General features: G+C 39.7%; 3 protein-coding genes across 5 annotated transcripts; 1 reads left to right on the top strand and 2 right to left on the bottom strand.

The window, feature by feature from the left end:
• Positions 1-3,007: 3,007 nt before the first annotated feature.
• LOC138619355 (coiled-coil domain-containing protein 106-like) lies at positions 3,008-7,487 on the bottom strand. Of its 3 annotated transcripts, XM_069695739.1 has the most exons (8): positions 7,372-7,487; positions 6,794-6,863; positions 6,581-6,679; positions 6,252-6,473; positions 6,054-6,110; positions 5,619-5,900; positions 5,331-5,498; positions 3,008-5,235 (listed from the first exon to the last, which is right to left on the bottom strand). In XM_069695739.1, the coding sequence occupies exons 2-8, from the start codon at positions 6,861-6,863 to the stop codon at positions 4,919-4,921; spliced, it is 1,215 nt and encodes a 404-aa protein (XP_069551840.1). In that variant the 5' UTR covers positions 7,372-7,487; the 3' UTR covers positions 3,008-4,918. The 3 variants fall into 3 exon arrangements, with proteins under 3 accessions (XP_069551840.1, XP_069551841.1, XP_069551842.1); XM_069695740.1 differs by lacking the exon at positions 7,372-7,487 and having other exon boundaries at positions 6,794-7,365; XM_069695741.1 differs by lacking the exons at positions 6,794-6,863; positions 7,372-7,487 and having other exon boundaries at positions 6,560-6,645.
• A 784-nt stretch (positions 7,488-8,271) lies between these two features.
• LOC138619231 (transmembrane protein 238-like) lies at positions 8,272-9,340 on the top strand. Its single transcript, XM_069695519.1, has 2 exons — positions 8,272-8,403; positions 8,790-9,340. Exon 2 carries the CDS (start codon positions 8,797-8,799, stop codon positions 9,124-9,126), a length of 330 nt encoding a protein of 109 aa, XP_069551620.1. The 5' UTR covers positions 8,272-8,403; positions 8,790-8,796; the 3' UTR covers positions 9,127-9,340.
• A 108-nt stretch (positions 9,341-9,448) lies between these two features.
• On the bottom strand, positions 9,449-21,645 carry LOC138619354 (C-Jun-amino-terminal kinase-interacting protein 4). Its single transcript, XM_069695738.1, has 28 exons — positions 21,549-21,645; positions 19,831-20,194; positions 19,509-19,703; positions 19,264-19,384; positions 18,947-19,017; positions 18,779-18,843; positions 17,972-18,044; positions 17,708-17,877; positions 17,367-17,620; positions 16,795-16,852; positions 16,447-16,599; positions 16,272-16,314; positions 16,000-16,127; positions 15,761-15,814; positions 14,848-14,988; positions 13,593-13,725; positions 13,232-13,315; positions 13,099-13,146; positions 12,814-12,955; positions 12,602-12,644; positions 12,386-12,466; positions 12,063-12,130; positions 11,776-11,924; positions 11,509-11,680; positions 11,120-11,233; positions 10,934-11,032; positions 10,707-10,796; positions 9,449-10,575 (listed from the first exon to the last, which is right to left on the bottom strand). The coding sequence occupies exons 2-28, from the start codon at positions 19,927-19,929 to the stop codon at positions 10,457-10,459; spliced, it is 2,967 nt and encodes a 988-aa protein (XP_069551839.1). The 5' UTR covers positions 19,930-20,194; positions 21,549-21,645; the 3' UTR covers positions 9,449-10,456.
• Positions 21,646-21,655: the final 10 nt, after the last annotated feature.

The raw sequence follows: 21,655 nt of genomic DNA, 5'->3' as shown, positions 1-21,655 counted from the left end.
ACCACTGCACCACCAATCTTCCCAGGAGTTAAACACCATTGTGACAAATCTTTGGCTCACTGCAACCTATAACTCCACCGTCCACAAATATTCATTCAAATGTGACCAAAATTGCCACAGACATTCTTTGGATAGTTTTCAAGGGGGTCTGCAGTGATATTAAATATCTTCCTGTAATATGTAGTGTATGTAAAACTTTTTCAATTTCTCCAAACGTTTCAACTTCACTAAAAGTTGAATCACCATCAACAGGCCAAGGTGGAATCTGAACCATTAATAGCAACCTTGGTGAAGTAGAATCTTTCACCTGTTGAGTTAACCAGACTGTCTGTTGAGTCACTGGAAAGCTCTGAGTGAACTCCGTGAAACTCTTTTCTACTGCCACGATTCATCCTCCGGCGCCGAAGATAGTCCAGTGGTCTACGACGCCGACTCCGAGCTGGAAACGACCTCATGACGACACAGGTTCTTGCCCCGCCAAGGTAACACACGTGGTTCATGGTTTACTGGGGGCAAGTTCCCTTAATAAGCCACATGATTCACGGAGAGTGAATCCCTCTAAGGGTAAGCCACGTGGTTCACAGAGGGCGAGACCTTATAAGGTGAGTCCCTCTAAGGGTAAGCCACACAGGTTCGGGTTTGTACGTGCAGTCATACCAAAGGTCAACAACAATACAAAACTAAAAGTCCAAAAGTGAATTTTTTTTTTTCTTCATATTTCGGACAACATGATATAGTATGACACAGCGGTGTTAGAGCAGCACAGTGAAAAGTAACTTGAGGCATGTCAGTTCAGAAAAAGGTCATACTCCAAAAAGTCATGAAAAGTCATCCAAAATATCCAAACTGTCGTCCAAAATAATCAAAGAAAAGTCATGTCCAAAATATGATATAAAAATCATGCTACAGCACGTCCAAAAAGTGACCCGAAAATGACTTTTAGGTCACTTTTTGCTGTAGTATGACTTTTTTTTTCATAATTTGGATGACATGCGATAGTATGATTTAAAAAAAAAAAAGTCATTAGAGAAGGGGGACTCAAACCCCCAAACCTTTTACTGAGAGACAACAGTGCTAACCACTGTGCCACCAATGTTTCCTGGTGATAGGCTGCATTGTGACAAATCTTTGGCTCACTGCAACCTATAACTCCACCGTCCACAAATATTCATTCAAATGTTTGGAATTAAAAGTTATCAAAATAATTTGTTTTCGTCGATCGGTGTGCCCGTGGCATGGCGGCCAAAAAGTGATCCAAAAGTCATGCTATGGCATGTTGTTAAAAAAAAAAATGACCAGCATTTTCAAAGTCAAAAATGACTCATGATTTAATTTTTTTAAGTCATGACTGGGGGGCGGGGGGGGGCTAGAACCCCAAACCTTCTGGCTGAGAGGAAGCAGTGCTAACCACTGCACCATCAATCTTCCCAGGAGTTAAACAGCATTGTGACACATCTTTGGCTCACTGCAACCTATAACGCCACCGTCCACAAATATTCATCCCACCCTCTAAGGGTAAGCCACGTGGTTCACGGAGGGCAAGACCTCCTAAGGCGAGTCCCTGTAAGGGTAAGCCACACAGGTTCTGGTTTGTACGTGCAGTCATACTGATACCAAAGGTCAACAACAATACAAGACAAAACAAAAAAAGTCCAAAAGTGACATTTTTTTTTTTTTTTTTCAGATTTCGGATATAGTATGACACATTGGTGTTACAGCAGTTACCTCACAGTGAGAAGTAACTTGAGTTCAGAAAAAGGTCATACAAAAAGTGACCCAAAATAAATTTTTGTATAGAGTATATTGTATAGAGTATATAATATAGAGTATAATGTATAGAGTATATAGTGAAGAGTATAGAATATATAGTATAACCAGGGCGATGCGGCTAAGTTTGATGTTTCGCCGTGACACAGGAAGTTGATGTTTAAGGTCAACGATGCTCCAAACCTCACGAAACTTGCGTCAGGCGCCAAGTTTCATGAGTTTTTGAAGATGTTAAAGCTGCCAAAAAAAAAGTTTTTTTTTTTTTAAAAGAAGAATAAGGAACAAGATTGAGAAAAAAATAAGTAAAACTGCAAGCAGGAATATGCCGACCCTCGCGTGCTGCACGTCGGGGAGCCGGCGGCCTCGACCCGCTGGAAGCTGCGAGGGCTCGCATATCACTGCTTTTAACTGAAGAAAGTTACAAGATAAAGTAATAAATACACATCTGTTTCAGTCCATCAGCACATATTATACTGTTGTCTGAGGGATATGCTGAAGGAGCTCCCTATATATAATAATATGTGCCCATAACCTCAGATAGGCTAAGATAAGATTGTACTTCGCTGGGGTCTGCTGGGGGAGCAGCATTGGAGCCGGTGACACCAACAGACTTAACAAACTGGTTAAGAAGGCCGGCTCCATCATCAGCTACAAACTGGACAGCCTGGAAAAGGTGGTGGAGAGGAGGACGCTGAACAAACTATTGTCCATATTGGATAATCCTGTCCACCCTCTCCACCACCTGCTGCAGGGACAGCGGAGCACTTTCTCTAAAAGATTCCTCCAGCTCCGCTGTCACAAGGACAGATACAGGAGATCATTCCTGCCCACTGCAATAAGACTGTACAATAACTCACCTCTGGCTAAATCCATCACAGTACAATAACACTGTTGACTGTGTTTCTTGGTTTGTTTGTATATAATATATATAGATATATAATGTACTGTATAAACTGTGCATTTTATATTTATATTTTTACTGCTATTTTATTGCTTTTGTATTATTCTATTCTATTATTTTATTCTATTATTTCTATTATTATCTTATTGCTTCTGTAGCGAAAAATTTTCCCCTCGGGGATTAATAAAGTAAATACCTACCTACCATATGCTACAAAAGTCAATTATTGTAAGATACATAATGTACTCTTTTGCAATCATCATCATGATCATAACATATTGCAGACACAGATATCAGAACAATTTTGTTAATGGGACAGAACAGAGTGAGAAATCATCATTATTTGTAGGAAATCAAATGTTTTAATAACATTGATGTCTTAACAGTACAGTTTTTGAATCACAAGCATTTTGGCAAGTGGTGCTGTTGGGTTTTACAGATTAATAAATCTACATTTTTGCTGAGTACACATGGTTTCAGTGAGATAACTGTTTTTAAACACTGCACACTGGTATGAGTTGCACTTCTTGCTTTTTAGCCATATAAACAATCAGACACTAAAAATGGCTTGAGTTCCACAAATCGGCAAAATTATCAGTATAGTTTTAGGAAAATAGGTTATTGAGATATGCAAATTTAAGCCCCTGTAACCTACTGTGTTTTGTTAAAAGATATGCTATTAATTAACTTCACCGGTATGCACAGTATAAATTATTGTACAATATAGTCAACATGTCTGCAGCTTTGAAAATTACAAATTTTGACAAGACTCCTAAAAACTACAGATCACCAAAGAGCTCTTTTCACATGCATTTGTAGTGGAGGATTGGGAAAATATAGTTGATCCTGTGGGAGCACAAGTTTGCTGCTTTGTCTGATGCTGTAACTCACACTGTCAAAATGTTTGTGTGATGTTAATGTCCACAACTTGTCACAAGAAACCAAAAGTTACACGTTACAAATAACCAGTATAGTAGTAATTAGTGTAAACGCTCCAAACCTTATTTTACAAAATGTGTTATTTTCAAAATGCATTACAAGAGCCTCAATACCAGAAGCATAAGAAGTGACATTTACTGTAATTTAATGCAGGTCGTTTACAGAAAGGGTTGGTGCAACCCTTAGTGGAGCAACAGAGTAATGCAACAGTATTGTTGTTGGAACTGGGCACAAGACCAGCTGGTGGTCATTATCAATAAGCAAATACATAAAATATCATCAACATTTCTGTTGATGTATTCTTTTTAAACTAAACACAAGTGCCTCTTGTTGCCAGAAATTTTGCACCGCATAATGCAGACTCATCTTTACTATAGTCAGTTCATGATTGTATCCATTTCTTTCTTATTCAAAGTTCTCTCTGCATTTAGAGCTGGAGAAATGGACAGGAAAAGACTTCTCTCATGAAGGGAACTCACAAAAATTGTGTTAAGGCAAGTGAAAATAGTGATAATATAATGACAAATGTAACACATAATAACACAAAGACACACTTAGCAACATAAACATAATGAAATTATGTTATTTTATGTATACCATAGTTCTATTAAATCTATGGAGTGCAGCATATGTTAACATACATCGACACTGTGATTGAAGGCTACCACACTTAAAGGAATGTGTAAAAATTGCATACAAATAAAGTGATATAAACTGCTATTTTTAAAAATGATTTAGGCTGTCACCTGCTGAAATTATTTAGAGAATCACTGAATGAAGTCCTAAAGTTGATCCGGACATTGAGGAGAGAAAAGGAAACAAAGGTGTGTCTCTGCAAAATAAAGGGTGAAACATAAATGAGCTAAATTGGTTACACTCATTTGTGTATAGTCTCCTCTAAAATCCTAGTATTAAAGACACTTTCTTATTCATTAATTCGGAATCACACAGACATGCCATTGTGCTCTTTGAGCAAAGACAACCATGTTTTTTTTTCCCTTTCTGACTGCAGCAGGCATGCCAAACACCCCAGAAACCCACTCGGGTGATGATTTGTTAAAGGACCTGGCACGCCTGCACTGTCGGGTCGTAAAGATAAGATGTGAAAAGTTTCTCTGAAAATAAAATGATCTCAGCCGCAGTTTGCATGGCCACAAACAAAGTGCTGAGAAAGTAAAATTCGTCTCAACATATCTGTGCCTTGGGGGTGAGCTGGCCTGCTGCAGCAAAACCCTACTGCCTCCCCACCTCTCATTTAACCACCCACTCCCGTTTCCTACAGACCCTTCGTAATATTCAGTTTTTCTCGCCTTAGTGTCTGAACCTGTAGGAGATGGGCAGGAGCAGGTTATTCTTCTTCAGGGCCTGCACTCTGCTGAGTGTCTCTTCGTCCAGGGCAGTGTAGCAGCGCCGGGCGTAGTCCAGCAGCTTCTCCTTGGATGGGTCAAACTCACCCACTTCTGCCACTTTCTCTGGGGCTACGAGTAGCAGCTCAGCGATGGGTGTAGTCGAAGCCACTGTGTTGCGGTCAACACCGTGGATTTGAAAGGCTTTGGACATATTTTTGAGACGCTGGTACGTAAGTAGAATCTTCTTGTACCGAAACAGCACTCCGGCAGCATCTTTCACTGAAGAAGAAAATTGTACAGGAGAGTTAGCTGCAGCAATTACATGAATAATGTCTACAACATGAAATGGAAATTTGGAGTTTTCCTTGCTTCACCTCTTTGTCGCTCTCTTGGAGCTCGGAAGACCCGCCTCCTCTTTAATTGGTGTCTGTTGCTGCTAATAGTATCTGACATTACATCTTCTCCCGATATCATTTCCTCCTCCTCGATGTAGCCATCCTGCTCCAGGTACTCCTCAGATTCTCCCAGAAGTGAAAGGGAATCTGATAAGACACAAATGATCTACTTAAAAAAAATTCAGCAGGTAGTTGTAAAAGTCACATGTATAAAATATTTATTTTATTAAGGTTTAATAAAGCTTTATGCCGTGTGATTTGTTTTACCTGGCCCGACGTTGTTATGTCCACTCATTTCATTCATGGACGACCTTGAAGCGCTGCTGTTGTTGCCAACGCTGCCACTGACTGAGGAACTGGAAGTGTTATGGTTATGGCTTTGCAAAAGGGCCTGGGATTGTGAAGAGTTGAACAAAGCATTCATAGAAGCAAGCTGATTGGTTAATTGACTGGTAACATGGTTTTTGGAAGGCACCATAGTTGGAGGACCAGGCCTTCGCTGGATAAACTGCCGTGAGGGGAAATGCTGTGAGTCTGTCTTCTGTTGTTCTGTGAAGAGAAGCAAACCACAATAATTGAAAATCTGTGGCCCAAAGTGAAAAACATACACAAAGTACAGTCAACCATAAACAGACTGCACAAATATATCAAACTATACTGAGTTTTAATTAAACAGTTAAGGGCATAAATTCAGTTTCTTACCAGCAGGACGATCTTCCGCTCTTCTTGCCCTCCAGTTGAATCGTCTAGATTCATATCCTAAAGATTGAAAAAAACACAAGAGGTGAGAATTTGTTTTTCATTCTAAAAGACGTGCTTTACAATAGTTCCGTTTCTAATCAACCATTAGTCAGATTGTTGAACAGGTTATGAACTCACAACTGTCCCCCCCATCCTTACCATTACTGTACTGGCTCTGGCTCTGCTCCTGTCCCTGGCTCTTTGTGGAAAAGATGAAGCGGTCCAGCTGACATCGGAGGAAGTCCCTCTCCTCCTCCAAGTCCTCAATTCTTTTCTGAAGCCAGGAGTTTTTCTCCAGAGAGATCTGTAGCTGAGTCCGCAGGTTGGTGATCACCATGTATGAGTTGTTGACTGGAGACGGGCCGGCAGATGAGGGCGACTCTAAGGAGGACCAACAGGAGTGTGGTAAACCAACAGTGCTGTGCATGAGCAGAATGATATCATTGTATAAATATTTTTTTTTTTACAGTATTGATCCCGACATTCACCATCAAAGTTCTGGTCACTCTGGTTGAAAAATCCTTGCTGCTCAAAGTTGCTCTCCTCATAGGGGATGGCTATTTCATAGGTATCCTCATTTTTTGGTGCTGAGAAAAGAAAAGAAAAAAAAGAAAAAAAAATGTATATATATAATAATGAATTACTGTGCTTCACCTAAAAGGCAGAACAAGTATCTGTACAGGGAGCATTTGAAATCTTACTCTGCAGGTGGATTGACCCTGCGTGGCTCTTGGATGTGGAAGCAGCATCACTCCTGTTTCCGTCCTCCATCTCATACCACAGACAAACATTTGATTAGTTTGTGATTTTAAAAGAATTTGCTCGGGTTGAGCCTATAACCAGCAGTGTGAAACGTCCCTGATGCACTATGGAGAGACTTTGGTTACAGATGGTGATGATGCTCACACTGACTTTAAAGGGCACCGGCACCAGCCAGCTTTCTTTTTTTTTTTTTTATTATTAACTTGGGATGTTGTTCTTTATGCAACCGCAGAAAGACAGCAGACCAAGGCTAACGTTATTACACGACTCTCTGTCATACAAATGTAACATGTGACAAGTTAAACTGGTTGTGTTACTCAGATATAAGTTTGCAGTGGCCTGGTACGCCGCTCACAATGCAGCGTTAGCCTACTGTAATGTTAGCGGAAAAAAAATTAGCTTGAATTTAAAAAATTACATTTCCCTTCTTTCTATTGAGTCAATAGTTTAATTCCGTCATTCAGACGTTACTAAGATATCAATGCCACAAACATATTTTGCAGAAATTGGTACATACCACTTAACGTTTGTAATAACTTAATCGTGCACATGTAATAAGACGTTATTACTCTGTCATATCTCCATTTCACGAGCTCGCCTGCTAGCTAACAAGCTAACAATAACAATTATCGCTGTTTTATTTTTTCAACGCTCTCTACGTCATTTCCGTATGTGATAAAATAGACCAATCACAGGCAGAGCGTCCCATCCAGCGAGTGCCAGCTGAAAATCAATGACCTTAGTTTAGTAGGTAGGTAGGTAGGTATATACTTTATTAATCCCCGAGGGGAAATTTTTTTCGCCACAGCAGCATACATACAGAAGCAATAATAGAAACAATAGAATAAAATAATAATAGAATAGAATAATATAATAGAAAGCAATAAAATAAAAAATAAATATAAATATAAAATATAAAATGCACAGTACATACAGTATATATACAGTACATTAAATATCTATATATATTATATACAACAAACCAATAACTTAACACGAGAGAAAGAAAAAAAACAACTCCTAAGAGAGGAGAAAGGCTTAAAAAAATACTAATAATACTAATAACAAGGGGAGGGGAGCTGCCGCAACAGGCTGCCGCTAGCGCGGCGCCATCTTATAGATTTTGTTTGTGGATACACTGACAAACAGGGGTTTTGTTTGTGACGTTTATTTGTTTTTTATCTAATAGCAGTATTCAATGGAATGAGTCTTTTATATATATATATATATATACAATATACAAACAATATATATTTAAAAAATAATATCTGTAAAAATACATTTTGTGTGCAGAAAACTTATATATGCTGGGACAGTTTGCAGGTATTTGACGAACAACAGCTTTTAAACCCAGACGAGTCAGTTGTTTTGACTCTTTTATGTCTGCGCTTCCGGGCAGAACTGCAGGACAGGTAGAACAGGTGAAGAGGTGTCAGGTTTCCGTGTTCACTGGTGACTTCTGCCAAGAGTCGATCCAGAAAGACTCAAAACACACGATTCCCATTGTAAATACATTTGAATTTGAGAAACTCCACAACGCAACGAAAGGGTAAGTGCTTTTCCCCCCCTAAAAATGTAGTCGTAAGACGTAAACTTAGCTGCTTTGTAACTAGTTTCCATAAAAGAGAAGTCTCTTGAAGGGCAGGTGTGGCACCTGCAGGGCAAGTGTACAACGTGTTTCAAAACTAAAGCAAGTATTGTACATTGTAAATAGACTTTTTCAAGTGGATATGTTATTTTAAAAATACAATTCTTCGGTAGAACAATATCCACTGCCCTATATAGTTCATTAGTTGTAAATGCATTCATAATGTGTTTTTTTTAATCATTTGGTAATAGTCTTTTTATGATTGAGTCAGAAGATGCTAGATACGAAGAACTAACATGTTATAAAGCCACATTTCCACATGACAAACTCCCCTCTCTCTCTTTCAGTGCAGCTATGGCAACCAAGTATGATGGCCTGTCCCACTGTAAGCTGGCCCTGGTGTTTGCTGTGCTCATGGACCTGCTGGGGATCACATCCCTGCTGCTGGGGGTCTTCGCTCCACTAGAGATCCAAGGCCAAGACTTTGGGGATCTGTTTGTGTATTCAGGAGCTCTGCTGGTGCTGTTCTCCCTGGCAGGCTGGGTCATGTGGTACAGTGGCAACATTGAGGGTCTGACCTCCAAAAAAGACCTTGATGGAACTATGGGTGAAGCTGTGGATCGGCTTGCTCGCTCCCTTAGCCGCAGGATACGGCTCCCCAGAACTCGTAGCAGCCCAACATAAGAAGTGGAGCCCCAAACTACCAAAGAGAAACTGATTAATATTACTGTAACATTAAGGGCTGTCCTTAACGGAGAAGCAGGCCCAGCTGTTAAAAGGAAAGGAGTGGTTGCCAGTCTTTTCACATTTTTTTTTTAAGTGGGGGAATTTCTTTGTTTAAGTTTCTGTATGTGGATTTATGTAAATGGCATAATATATGAAGATTAAACAGATTAACCTGGAGCCTTCTTTTGTTGATTTCCACTGGAAAGCAGTAGCTATTTGTTCATCTTTTGATTTTGTTACACCAGATTATGTCAGTAGCAACAGTCACAACATTGACATAAAAGGAATTTTAATGACAGTATTCATATGCACAAGATTGAAGTAGAAGCTATACTCAAGTTTTTCCAAGAGAAATAAGAGGCCGTAAAGACATCAACATGTATGCACAAACCTGTGACTGCACATAAATACTGCAAAGGACACGTGAAAGAATTTCCCTTATTTTATAAAAGAAACTGTAATCAGATGAAAAACATCAAACAAATTAAGACAGTATTGCATTTCATGACATTCAATGGAGGACATCAAGCAAATAACTGATTGAGAGAATAAATAATTTTTACGACAGCTATTGAACATGTTAATTTGAGAGATGGGATATCAGACATATACAGACACATTTACAATGTGCATCAGTTTGCAATTACACCACATGCAATGTGGAGGGCCAGAAGTTAAAACTCGTACTCAATAAAGAAAAAATACACATCACAAAAGAAGGTATTACCAATCTCAAGGCAGCATCAGTGGGTAATAAAGTGTCTGTTTGCCTTTGCGCTGAGAGAAGACCACAACCTGTTTCCAGTTCACAGTTAACAACAAAGTATGTACACTGCAGCTTCAAGAGCAGCCACATTATGGAGTTATCCTTTATGATGCATGTTTGTTCTTCACCGAGCAACAGAAAAAGCTTTAGACCGCTGAATGTCAGTGAAAATTAATGCATAGTTGGTACAAAGGTAAAAAGGCTCTTTTAACAACCAGGTCGCTGAATTAATGATCAGTTATACAGCATTGATATCAAATCAGATGAAAGCACACAGGAAGGCCTCATCATCCATTAGAATAATCCAGTCAAACGACAGCTGTACAAAATGTACAAGGTAAACAAGTTTGAAATAGCATAGATCAGACATTTTTAAAAGAACACTCGTATTGCTGCGACATTGAGATGCTGGTTCACTGAGAGCACCATTTCCAATGCTCTCCTGAGCTTTGTTTCTGTCCAGTATATGCCTAGTCCACCTTGATCTCATTCTTTAAGCACAAAACTTTCTAGTGAACAATGTCAGAGTGCAGGACTGGGCACAGAGGGTGTGGCGTTCTGCCAGATGATCATGTGACTGCGTTCAGATCGTTGTGGTGTGGCCTGGGACACCTCAGTTGATTCGTCAGTTGCATCATCTCCTGCAAGAGAAGATGACTCCGTTAAGCATTTAAGCAGACTGTAACACACTACACTGTAAATCAGTTCACATTTAGTACAGAGCTGATCCAATACACAAGACAAATTTCAATGGCATTTTTCTTCAGCTCACCAATTCGGAAATTGATGTGGCCCTCTCCTCCACTGAGGATGAGCTGAGAGGTAGTGACATGGCTGCTGCCAGGAGAGGTGATCAAACACCCTGTGAGGCAAAGATGATTACAAAGTCACTAAAAAACAAACGGCATGGAAGTGCAGTCTGAAAGAAATCTCTAAATCTCTGTTGGGAAGTTATTGAAACTGTTTTGCATGTTTAAGTAATGGCTATTCAATTCTTACCAGGTGCAGCAATAATGAATCTGACAGCTTGTCTGTGTCCATGGTAGCACAGCTGGGCCAATGCAGTAGAGGAATACGGGATGGAAACGGCCTCAGAAGCTGGAGACGGTTATTAACATAGTTAGTCCGAGATGGAGCACATATCTGTCAACATAAAATTCAGTTCTCAATCTAAACAAAACGTACTTATGGACAAGGGGATGGAAAAAATGGCACCCCCTCCTGTGCCCACCCACAGACGCCCAGAGATGACGGTGAGAGAGGTGATCTGGAGCGGTGATAGTGTCAGGAAAGGTTGGCCTAAAGGGAGAAGAAAACATGTTAGCTGAGCAGTGATTTAAACTCAAAGTGGTCATCAAAAAAATGAATTTTTAAAAGTAAATAAAATTCGAATTCACATGGAACAAGGCACTAAGGGTTCAATGTAGTTCAGTGAGACTTATTTCTCCTGGCTCTAATAATAACAGGTTTTTATCTTTTGTAAGTAAAGTTACCTCGGCATAGTGGACAGGTACATTTATTATTTACATAAGAAACTGATTTGTAATAACAGAAACAAACTGCAGTTTGAGCACCTAGTGTTTTAGTGACCAAAGCAGTGCAATCGACTTCCTGTAGCGGCCGTCCTGTGGACCAATCAAACAGCCGGAGGATCAGGTCAAGTCGGCAGGACGTCCAAACACCACTTCCACCAGCACACAGGAAACGCACCTGCTGCTCACTGCGCTCTGACACGGAGAATATTTGCTGTAAAATAAGATAAGAATAATGATGGTGAGTTCAAGGACAGGGTAATCATGAGACTCAAATCTTGAGTCAAAGGTACCTCCTCTGGTTCTCACCTCCACCTTCTTGCTGTCTATTTCAACCACGTGGACTTTGTTCCAGTATCCCACCCACAAACGGCCACCTTTTGCGAGGCAACAGCGAATGGGCTGCAGAGGTTTTGATCCCACAGGCATCACAGAAGGAGAATGCAGATCCCAGTCACCTGTTGATCACAGCACTCATTACTTTACTAATTATGTCACAAAATATCAGTTATGTGAGTCAAGCTAAATGTGAAGTTTGATTAGCTGAGACAGTCAGATGTAATTTTTAAAGAGGAAAAAAAACATAAATTCATTACCTGAATGGTGTGAGAAAAAGGCCAAAGTCCCATCACCTAAACCAGCTACGACCTGACTCTGGGAATACCTGCGAGATTGAGTAAACACAAAGTACATCATTTTTACTTCTTTTTTATTTATTTATTTTATTTCACTTTATTAATCCCCGAGGGGAAATTTCTTCGCTGCAGCAGGGGGGCTCTCAGGGGGGAGCTGCTGCAACAGGCTGCCACTAGCGCGGCGCCGTCAAAAGACATAGAGATAATACAACATTATGACAGGGAATATTAAACAGTGATACGCAAATGAAAAAGATATAAAACGCAGTGCAGACAGAACTCACGTGAGCGAATGAACGCCCTCTGAGAGAGACACAGATTGCAGACACTGCCTCCGGCCAGCAGAGGCCGAGTGTATCAGTATACTGTAAGAGAGAGACAAAGAGAGAAGGCACAGGGAGAAAGAGAGAGAGCGTCTGTGACAAAGTGTTGGCCAACAAGTCTCTGAATTCCTTTAAATGTTATTTACTGAAGTGAGCTGCTTATTCAGCTGGCACTACCTTCCTTCCTGAGTTCCAATCCACACAGTTCCTGCAGTGTTACCTGACAGGACAAAACCGGAGAGATTAAGTCAAAGGAAACGCTGAGTAAGCTGTGTTGTTTCCGAGTGTTTCCAGTAAAACAGCGTGGTATTAAGGGATAATACAAGTTCAGAATACATTGGACAAGTCATCTGTAGGCCACTGCTGCAGCCCAGTGTGCCGGAACTGACCTATGGGAGGCACAGCACAGATGCAGAGGGCAGGAGCTGTGGGAGGGAGGCTGAACTGATCCAGTACTGTGTTGGACCGTGCTGGATCGATCACTGTAATGTCACTGCAGGAGGCAGGGCCAGAAACTACCCACACAGAACACTGGCAGAGAAGGACGGATATGGAGTGTGGAAAGATGAGAGGCATGAAACAAGTTGTACCCAGGCAGTGTTAGTCATGATTGGGTGGTAATAATGAAGAGTATGACTGCAGTTGGTATTCAACAAGGATAATGACAGACTTACTGTGGCCTCTCCCGAGATCTCGGGTGGGACTGCGACTGCATAGTTCAGCTGAAGAGAAAAGAATAACCACCACAGGTGGAATGTAACGTAAGGTGAGTTTAATGTGAAGTCATTTGGGTTAATAAGAATTTACCTTTGCAGTAGAGTCTCTATGATCCAACAGTCTGAGCTGCACTAGAACAGGCACATCTTTAGGTTCTGGTACAGGTTGGGAGTCCTACAATAATGACATTTCATCACCACGATGTTGTTTGTATGTTGCCTTAGATTGTGAAAATGCTTTTTGTGTTATAGTAATAGCAGAATAAATGGAAGGCAGACTTTTTTCCTTGGTTTGGTTCAACTAAATTAACCATACTAAGAAGTAAGCATTATGCAGACTCACATTACAAGCAATGGAAAGTTTGTTTAGTCTTTTTCGTTTTCATGTACTCTTTTTTTATTCTCAATCAAATGCCGCTGTTTATTTGTACCAGTGCATGTGGTTTTACTACCTGCGTGTTTGCCGGTGGCGTGCTCCAGCCATGAATCTGCCTCTTTCCCAGAGTTTCCCAAATTTGGGAGCGAATTTCTCTGTAGATTTCCCTCCTCCTGACACGAGGTGAGAGAGCAGCGGGAGAAGCAGATCTAGAGAAAAAGCTTTTGCTGTTTATTACCCGGACACTAAATATGGTACATATTTTACTGACTTGTGAGGGTCCATCAAAAAGTTTGAAGACCGTTTCTGTTGCGCACAAACAGGACTGTAATGCACATGGAGAAGGGGGGAGCTATAACTTTTGTTAAGTTACGTCGTTTGATCAACATCAGCACCTGTGTTAAATGGCTTTTTGTGACCACTGGTACCTTTGCATTTGCAATTTCATCATAGGCCTGTAACTTGAGCAGAGAACGCACATCAAAGTTTTTGTGATTAAGGGCAAGAAACTAGCGTGTTGTCAGAACCTCACAACAGGAGTCGGTGTTCACAGTCTGACCCTAGGGGACGAATTCATGGTGCACAACCTGGCTAATGTTAAAAAAAAAAAATAAATAAATAAAAAAATAAAATAAAAATAAAACTCCTGCCAGCGCTCCTGACCTGATAAACCCATCACGGTTTTGAACAGTCTTTAAACCAGAATGTCACCTCGCACGGCACGTTGTTCCATTGAAGTAGGTTTTCAGAGACACTTTAAGGGACTCTGTTACAGATTTCCTGAGTTTGACACAAAATTTTATCTGTGCTCTTTGCCCAAGTCCATGGTGAAGTTGCAGTAGCACACATACCAGTGGTCATAAAAACTTGTGTAACACTGTTTCTGATGCTAATCAAACATTACTGTGCTGCGCTCCATTTATGCACCCCAGGAACAGTTTCTGAACTTTTTAAATTACTCTTATACAATACTTTTAAATGAAATAAATACAAACAAAGTAAAAGTTGGAGCACCCTACTATATCCGTGTATAGTGACCCCGGCTTTTGACAGATATCATACTTTGCAAGTTTGCAGGCTTGATTATCACCCAGTCTTCCTGGCAGATCACTTCCAAGTTCAGAGATATTTTTAGGCTGTCTTGCCTAGCATGATAAAAACCTCCCCTAAGATTTGAAGTGAAAGGATCATTTTGAATGCCTGTTTGCAGGGGTTGTATCTTCTTTTTTTTTTTTTTCTTAGAAAATAAAAATCTGTAACTTGCCCAGACCTTTGCATACGAATGGAGAAAAGCATATGCAAGAGTAACATGGTAGGAAGCAGTCGCTTACTCTGCCTGAGTTCGACTGATCGGTGGTAGTTGTAGAGATCCCAGAGGAGAGCGAGCGAGTGATGGGGAAGTTGGCAGGGCAAATGCAGAAGCAGGAGGTTGGACTAATGGTTCCTTGGAAAGACCAAACAAGCGGTTGAATCTTTAATCAGAGGGAAAAAAAAAACATTAACCAATATTTTAAACAGTTTTTACACCATCTAACTACAGCATATTACCAAACATGCAATTACTGCTTGTTTATTTCAGCCTCTATTTTTTCTCCATCTATTGCTGAGTGGCTATAACTGACAGTATCGCTTCAAATGATTGTTCCCTCTCAGGTATTCTTAGGTGACATTGTGTTTACACACTGACAAGCTTCAGCAATCTAAATGACCAGTATTTTCACTCTTATGTAACTCTAAATAGTTGACTATTTAAATGTAGTGCTGTACAGAGAACAACATTTCCACTGGTTTTGTAATGGATATTTTAATATGTCTCTTGACTACATCAAACAAAGGTCAAGACAATGTCGATAATAATACATATTGGTATTAGGATATCACGCAAAATTATATTTTCTCTCTCTCTCTTTTTTTTTTTTTAAACAGCATATTTTTTTCTATATTTCATTGTTTTATTATGGGCCTGATCTAAAGTAGCCAATCAATAATTATAGTATTTCATTAAGAGGCAGCTTTACTGCTTGCCTCATCGTCTGGCAGACAGCAGAACAGGCATGGTGACCAGGTCTACTCTGCTGTTTTTGGGATCGAAGCTCCACCTAATTCTGTTTTATAAGAGCCTTAATTTCAAGAGCAAAAGTAGCAAGAGGATGAGTGTGTAGTCTGACACCAAAGGTCCTTTTTTTAAAATTTTTTTTTTAATTTAGATAAGACAGTGAGATGACAGATAAGAAAAACACTTACTTTCTCCAAACACTTGACCTTCTTTCCTCTGTAAACCTATCCCCCTTTGTTGCTCTGTGGAAACAGTAAAATAACTAAATGAGGTTGAAGGGCAAAATTTTTAATTGAAACACAAATGCTACACATTTACACCAAACTGTAAACTCTCTCTTAGAAAACACAGAGAAAAAACAAAACTTTAAATCTTAATAAAAAAGACATGACGTAGCTACAGTAGGTTGATTGAGGGGTAAAGTTACCTGAGTGTCTGACTGTGTCTAACTGCCTCCTGCAGCTCAAACAGCCGCTGCTTGTACTGGTTCTTCTCCATGACTACGCGAGCCATCTCAGAACGAGAGAAGTGACGCATGGATGTGGGTAGAGAGGCCTGAATGGGAAAATTGATTCTGTTAATGAAGTTTCACATAGTTGTATAATTTACACTGAGCAGATAGTGAATTCTAAAAAAACCTTCAGCACAGCAGTACTGTTGTTGGACTACATCTTTAGAATGGAGTAGATCATAGCTTACGTTTGGATCCGCCGATTGGTACGCTTCCAGTTCTTTCCTAAGTCTATGAAATACAGCAGATGTAGAGAACAAAAGTTGCTATATTATAATAACAAAAACAAATCCAATAATTAGAACAGGTCAAAGAATGAACTGATTATTTTTAGAATGAAACATCACGAACGATCCTGTACACCTCTTAGTTTCCTCCTCCTTCTCCTTCATCCGCCCTTCTTGTCGAGAGACCGTTTCCTGAAGAGTGGTCAATTCCAGTTTGAGAGCTGAACGGTCATCAGTCAGCTCTACGACTCGAGATATTAAAGCCTTACGGGCAGCTTCGACTAATTCACTGAGAAAGAGAAACAGAAAAAACGTAGGATTATGAAAAAAGTCTACAGTCATTTCAATAAATTAGCAACTGTAATATCTTCTCGTAGCATTTATTTATACTGAAGCAAGAAACCTATGTGTTTGGAAAGAAAACTCTTTACAGTCATAATACAATATAGACATAACAGTTAGAGAAATTAAACATAGGACTCACTGGGTGACTTTCAGTTCCTCATACTGAGAAAGAATCTCCTCAAACTGGTCTGAGCTTCCTAAACACAGAAACGAATTCAAAAGCTTTGAACGCACACAGAGAACTTCGAAATGAAGGTTTTTCGAACTGACAACTTTATTTATTCTGAATCCAAGAAGAAATGACAACATAAAATTGTGCAAAATAGTAAAATGGAAGTAAAACTTGATGAAACCGGAAGGAACGAGCCTTTTCACTGATGTACTTGTACTTCATGTTAGCAGGGTATAAATAGTTTGCCACCATTGCCCAATTATTTTTAGAAACCAACCTTGTGTCACCTCCACCGTCTGTGATCACTTTGTGTTAGCAGCCTTATAACTCAAAATGGTTTTGTGTTTACCAGATTTGTTTGTTTCTGCTGTCAGAAAAAATGCAGTTATTTGATTAAAGCATAATTATCATTATGTGAGCTTTAATCAAGTAACTGTGCATTTGTCTGCAATGGCTGATTCTAGTTTGGGTTTTGACAGTGTTAATCAAATTGTGGTTCAGCTGAAGTTTGTATGAAAGGTCAATAAATGTGCATTTACCTCTGACACTGACCCCTTGGTCTACACTCTCCACATAATCCCGACTCAGCTCTGACAGTTCAGAGAACACAGAGTCAGTGTTGCGGAGTTCCCACTCCATAATATCATCTTCCTCCACTTCCTCTTCTAATTTCTTCATCACTTTCCCCTTTTCCTCTTCTCCCTCGCAATCTCCCACCTCCCTCATCTCGTCCTTCAAGTTGGTCTCTAACTCATTCTTCAGTGGCTCTTCGGTGTTTGGTCTAACTGGGGTGCTGTAGGTGATGGTAAAAATAAAAAAAAGGATTCGTTTATTCACAAACTTCCCCTGCAAATGTCACTTTATGGTTTGAGATTATTACCTTGCATTTATACAGTCATGAAATTGTGCCAGCTCGGGAGTGGAGCTTATGATGTCATTGACAAACTGTTGCACCATGGGCTTCACAGCAATGTCAATGAATTTTTCTTCTCTGGATTCTAGATCTTCCAAACAGGGGGGACCAGAGTTTGAATGTGGTCTTTGAATCATCTGCGGAGAAAAAAAAACAAGGAAGAAACAGCAGCTTAAACTTTGCCAAAAGCTTGTGTTGATGTTTTGAGAAATATAATGCAGATCTGTTTACCTTTTCATTAACACTGGATTCTGACAGGACTTGGGAGGATGAAAAGTCAGCATTCTTGGGACGCAGGTGATTCCTAAATGCAACACGCAGGGTTGAATAGTAAAGAGAAATCTGAATCTCAATAAACAGCATCAATTTACGTTCCTTTATTACATTTTGTGCAATGTTCTTTTAACATTTTGACTTGGCTGCTTAATTTGAAAATTGCAACTAAATACCAACAAAAATGATGAAAAAATTATAGCTGTCAGGTTAATGAGCTAATCCTGTCGATAAATGTTTTATTTAAACAACAATAACACATGTCAAATTTCCTAGTAAGTGTAGATGAAAAGCTAAACCTAATTTACATTTGCAAAATAGTCTCAAAAGGCCATTTTATGTTACATAACCCGTGTCCCTCTATATATTGTACTAAATTCCCTTTAAGGTAAAGCCTCCTTCCCCTCCCACCAAACGCACACACACATGCACACGCACACGCACACACACACACACACACACACACACACTCTCTCTCTCTTTTACCTTGTTCATTGCTGCTGAACTGATTGATTGCCAACTCAATTTTGTTGTATTTTTTACAATGACAATAAACTGCCTTATGTCCTTATGTCCCTAAACAGAGATACTGCTTCACTTCTGCCAGAAATGCCTGGTATCATGTAAATGTGAGGTTTAATGTTGACATTTAATGTTGACAGCCTGCATATAGTTCACAATAGAGCTGCTGTTGTGGGATACTTGTGTGAGACACTATATGCAGAATAGAAAATGAGTTTTGGATAAAAGAGTGTTGAGAACAACCTTAACGGAGAATCCCTTTCAGAATCCTTCCTCTTTTCCACAAGTTCCCGATATGTGTGAGTCAACTACAAGACATAACATGTAAGAAAGCAGACAAATATTGAACAGGGTGATTAATAAGAGCCTGTGTGGTGACAACTGCGGTTAGGCTAACCAGACGTATCTGACCTTGTTGTGAGCATGTCTCAGTGTGCTCAGTTCTCTACTCAGAATTGCCTTCTGCTCCTCCAAGGCCACCACTGCAGGGAAACGTAACACATGCACCTTTAATTGTGAGAATCACTTTCAATATTAAAACAAACAGGACACAGTCTAGACATCTGATTTAGCACCACAGAAAACGTCTGTTCTTCAGCCCCTATTCATGATATACAGAAGAGAGACAAAATATATTCAAAGAGGAAAAAGACTGATGAAAATAAATGATGGCGTTTGAAATATGTGGCGAGTTGGCCATTTTCTAGACTTAATATTCAAACACTTACACTGATCAGCCTGTTCTCTTGCTTTCTTCTCGAGAGCTCTCTCCCGACGTTCCCGCTCTTTTTCCCTCCCCCTCGTTGCTCTCCTCTCCTGTTCAGTTTGGTCATCCAACTCCAGATACCTCTAAAGAAAACAAAATGATTCAGCAGCTCTGAGCACAGTCGAGAACGCCCACCTGTACAGTTTTTGTTATTCTATAAATTATGATATACATTACATCAACGCTTGATGCTGTATCATTCCTCACCTCTTGACTTTCTTTCCTCAGCGTTTTCTCTGCTTGGTATCTCTCCAGCAGCTCCTTTTGGTCGTCTTTCTCCCTCTCCGCCTCCTCCTCCCTGTCTCTCAGCTGGGCCTTGCAGCTGGCCAGCCCCTCCAGGATCCACACAAATATGGGCACCAGCGACTCCACCACACTTTCACCATGGGTCTCAATAACAGTCTGTGATAGGGTGAAGCAGTGATAAATCAGATGTATGACTCTACATGTAAATAACATTTTCATCCAGATCATCATGGATGTTATTTGCGTGGGAACAGTTGTGATATACAAAGTGAAAATGCCTTACCTGTAGTTCTGAATACAATTTCCCTGCCTCTTCACTCACAGTGTTGGGGTCCAGCTCCACCTCCCCTGACCCACACAGCACTCTCTCACTGTACTCCATTATTTGATGATTTAGATTTAATACATGAACCGTTATGTTAAACGGTTGCACCGACTCAACACCAAAAGTAAATCGGTTCCCAAATCTGTGAGCAATTTATGTGACTACACTTCTTCGCTAACTAACACAACTAGTTCAGCCCATCATCCATGGTTTTATGATCCACTTGTACTTGACAAGCGCAGCATCCTCTTAGACTGCACTCAAATAGCCGTTTCTGTTCTATTAAATTTATCTGATGTCTGGAGGTGTTTTAGAGTCCATTCTGAAAAAGAAAAAGGAAGAAAATATAAACACGCATAATGATATGTCTTTCACGCCGAGTCCAAGTTTAACTGAGAAGGGACAGTAACTGCTTTGTGCAACACTGAACTCTTTAATTTTTCACAACTAAATACCATAACCTTATAATTGATTGGACATGGTCATGTGGTTTTCTGCAATGATAATCTGTGACTAACATAGTTTGTTTAGCAGCAAGCTAAAAACAACAACAACAAAAACATTGAATTACTGCCTTCACCAACCAATCAAGTTAGTTTGCATCCATGTCTGCCCAGACATACATATTATATGAACTGAAGACTTTAAAGGACTTTCATCAACTAATCGGATTCCGACAGTAAAGAATGCATAAAATATTGATGTTGCTACAAAGAAGCTACAAATTCTTAAACCTGGACACTTCACACACAATTTAAACCACAACACAGATCATTATAATCACCAGTTTAAAAAGGTGGATACCCAAGATTAGTCTCACCAATTCAATTTCAACTGCGAAATGCGGTGTCAATCTGCCCTTCTTTTCCTGGTGTTGAATAATGGCCAGAGATGTGTTATTGAAGAACTTTATGATGTCCCAGTGAAACTGACCTTTGGCTTTTTGGATATAAAATGTCATCGCATCTTCATTTTATTCTATTGGTCATTTGTGTTAAATGGCCTCTTAATTTGAGGATGAATTCTTCAGTTTATCGTTATATCTTATAGACAAAATTATTAATCGATTAATCAAAACAAATACAAAGCAGGTTAATTGATAGTTAAAATAAGAATAAAGTTGCAGTGTTAATTATCAGTAGCCACATATTTGACAGGACGTCTTCTGAAAGGGAAGTTATGATTCTTACAATATTCTTTCACTTTAAAATCATGCTAATGTACTTTAAAGTATCGTTAACATTTCGCCTATATATTAAAGAGACAGTGAAACTTTCTGTTAAGTATATTTGTATCTCAAATAAGGGTTATGTAATGTGTAGCACAGGGAGACGAAACTAAGACCGCTTGCATGCGTTGTAAACAGCGGCAACAAACAACACACAGAAATTCAAAATACTACATTTAGGCGCACAAACATGACAGCTTACAGGAGCGACATGTTATATACGTCAATAATCAGCCAAATTACCATTCATTGTTAGCTAAAGAAGACACGCACGGTTGAAAAGGACACACTTGAATTGGCATGCTGTATAAATAAGTAACGTGACTTGACAGTGGACACCTTGAGAGATCGTTGGCAGCAAGTTTACAAAGTTGTAACTTGGCCTAAAAATAAATAAATAAAATAAGTCGCGTCGGCACGCTGTTCGGCTGCCATTGACCCAACTCACCTGAACGGCTCACTTCTTGGTAACTTTCATTTTACTGCCCCAAAATACTGAAACCCCAGCCGACTTTTCTTCGGGGACGATATCAATTACACACAAAAACGAGTTTA

Source organism: Brachyistius frenatus, unplaced genomic scaffold (assembly GCF_029030835.1).
Source record: "Brachyistius frenatus isolate BFR_SWC_R1_liver_20210118 unplaced genomic scaffold, ASM2903083v1 Contig_20, whole genome shotgun sequence".
NCBI classification, from domain to species: domain Eukaryota; kingdom Metazoa; phylum Chordata; class Actinopteri; family Embiotocidae; genus Brachyistius; species Brachyistius frenatus.
The sequence above is the reverse complement of the archived record's forward strand: the minus strand, read 5'-3'. Positions and strand labels throughout refer to the sequence as shown.

What these genes read in the sequence shown, in the direction of transcription:
- LOC138619231 (XM_069695519.1), top strand. Translation starts at nt 8,797, where the DNA reads ATGGCAACCAAGTATGATGGCCTGTCCCACTGTAAGCTGGCCCTGGTG.
- LOC138619355 (XM_069695739.1), bottom strand. Translation starts at nt 6,863, where the DNA reads ATGGAGGACGGAAACAGGAGTGATGCTGCTTCCACATCCAAGAGCCAC. An exon ending in GAGTGACCAGAACTTTGATG is followed by an intron (nt 6,474 to 6,580) that starts GTGAATGTCGGG and finishes GGTCCTCCTTAG; the next exon opens with AGTCGCCCTCATCTGCCGGC. An exon ending in CCAGAGCCAGTACAGTAATG is followed by an intron (nt 6,111 to 6,251) that starts GTAAGGATGGGG and finishes TTCAATCTTTAG; the next exon opens with GATATGAATCTAGACGATTC.
- LOC138619354 (XM_069695738.1), bottom strand. Translation starts at nt 19,929, where the DNA reads ATGGAGTACAGTGAGAGAGTGCTGTGTGGGTCAGGGGAGGTGGAGCTG. An exon ending in AGATCTCGGGAGAGGCCACA is followed by an intron (nt 12,956 to 13,098) that starts GTAAGTCTGTCA and finishes CTTCTCTGCCAG; the next exon opens with TGTTCTGTGTGGGTAGTTTC. An exon ending in GAGGGCGTTCATTCGCTCAC is followed by an intron (nt 12,131 to 12,385) that starts GTGAGTTCTGTC and finishes TCAATCTCGCAG; the next exon opens with GTATTCCCAGAGTCAGGTCG.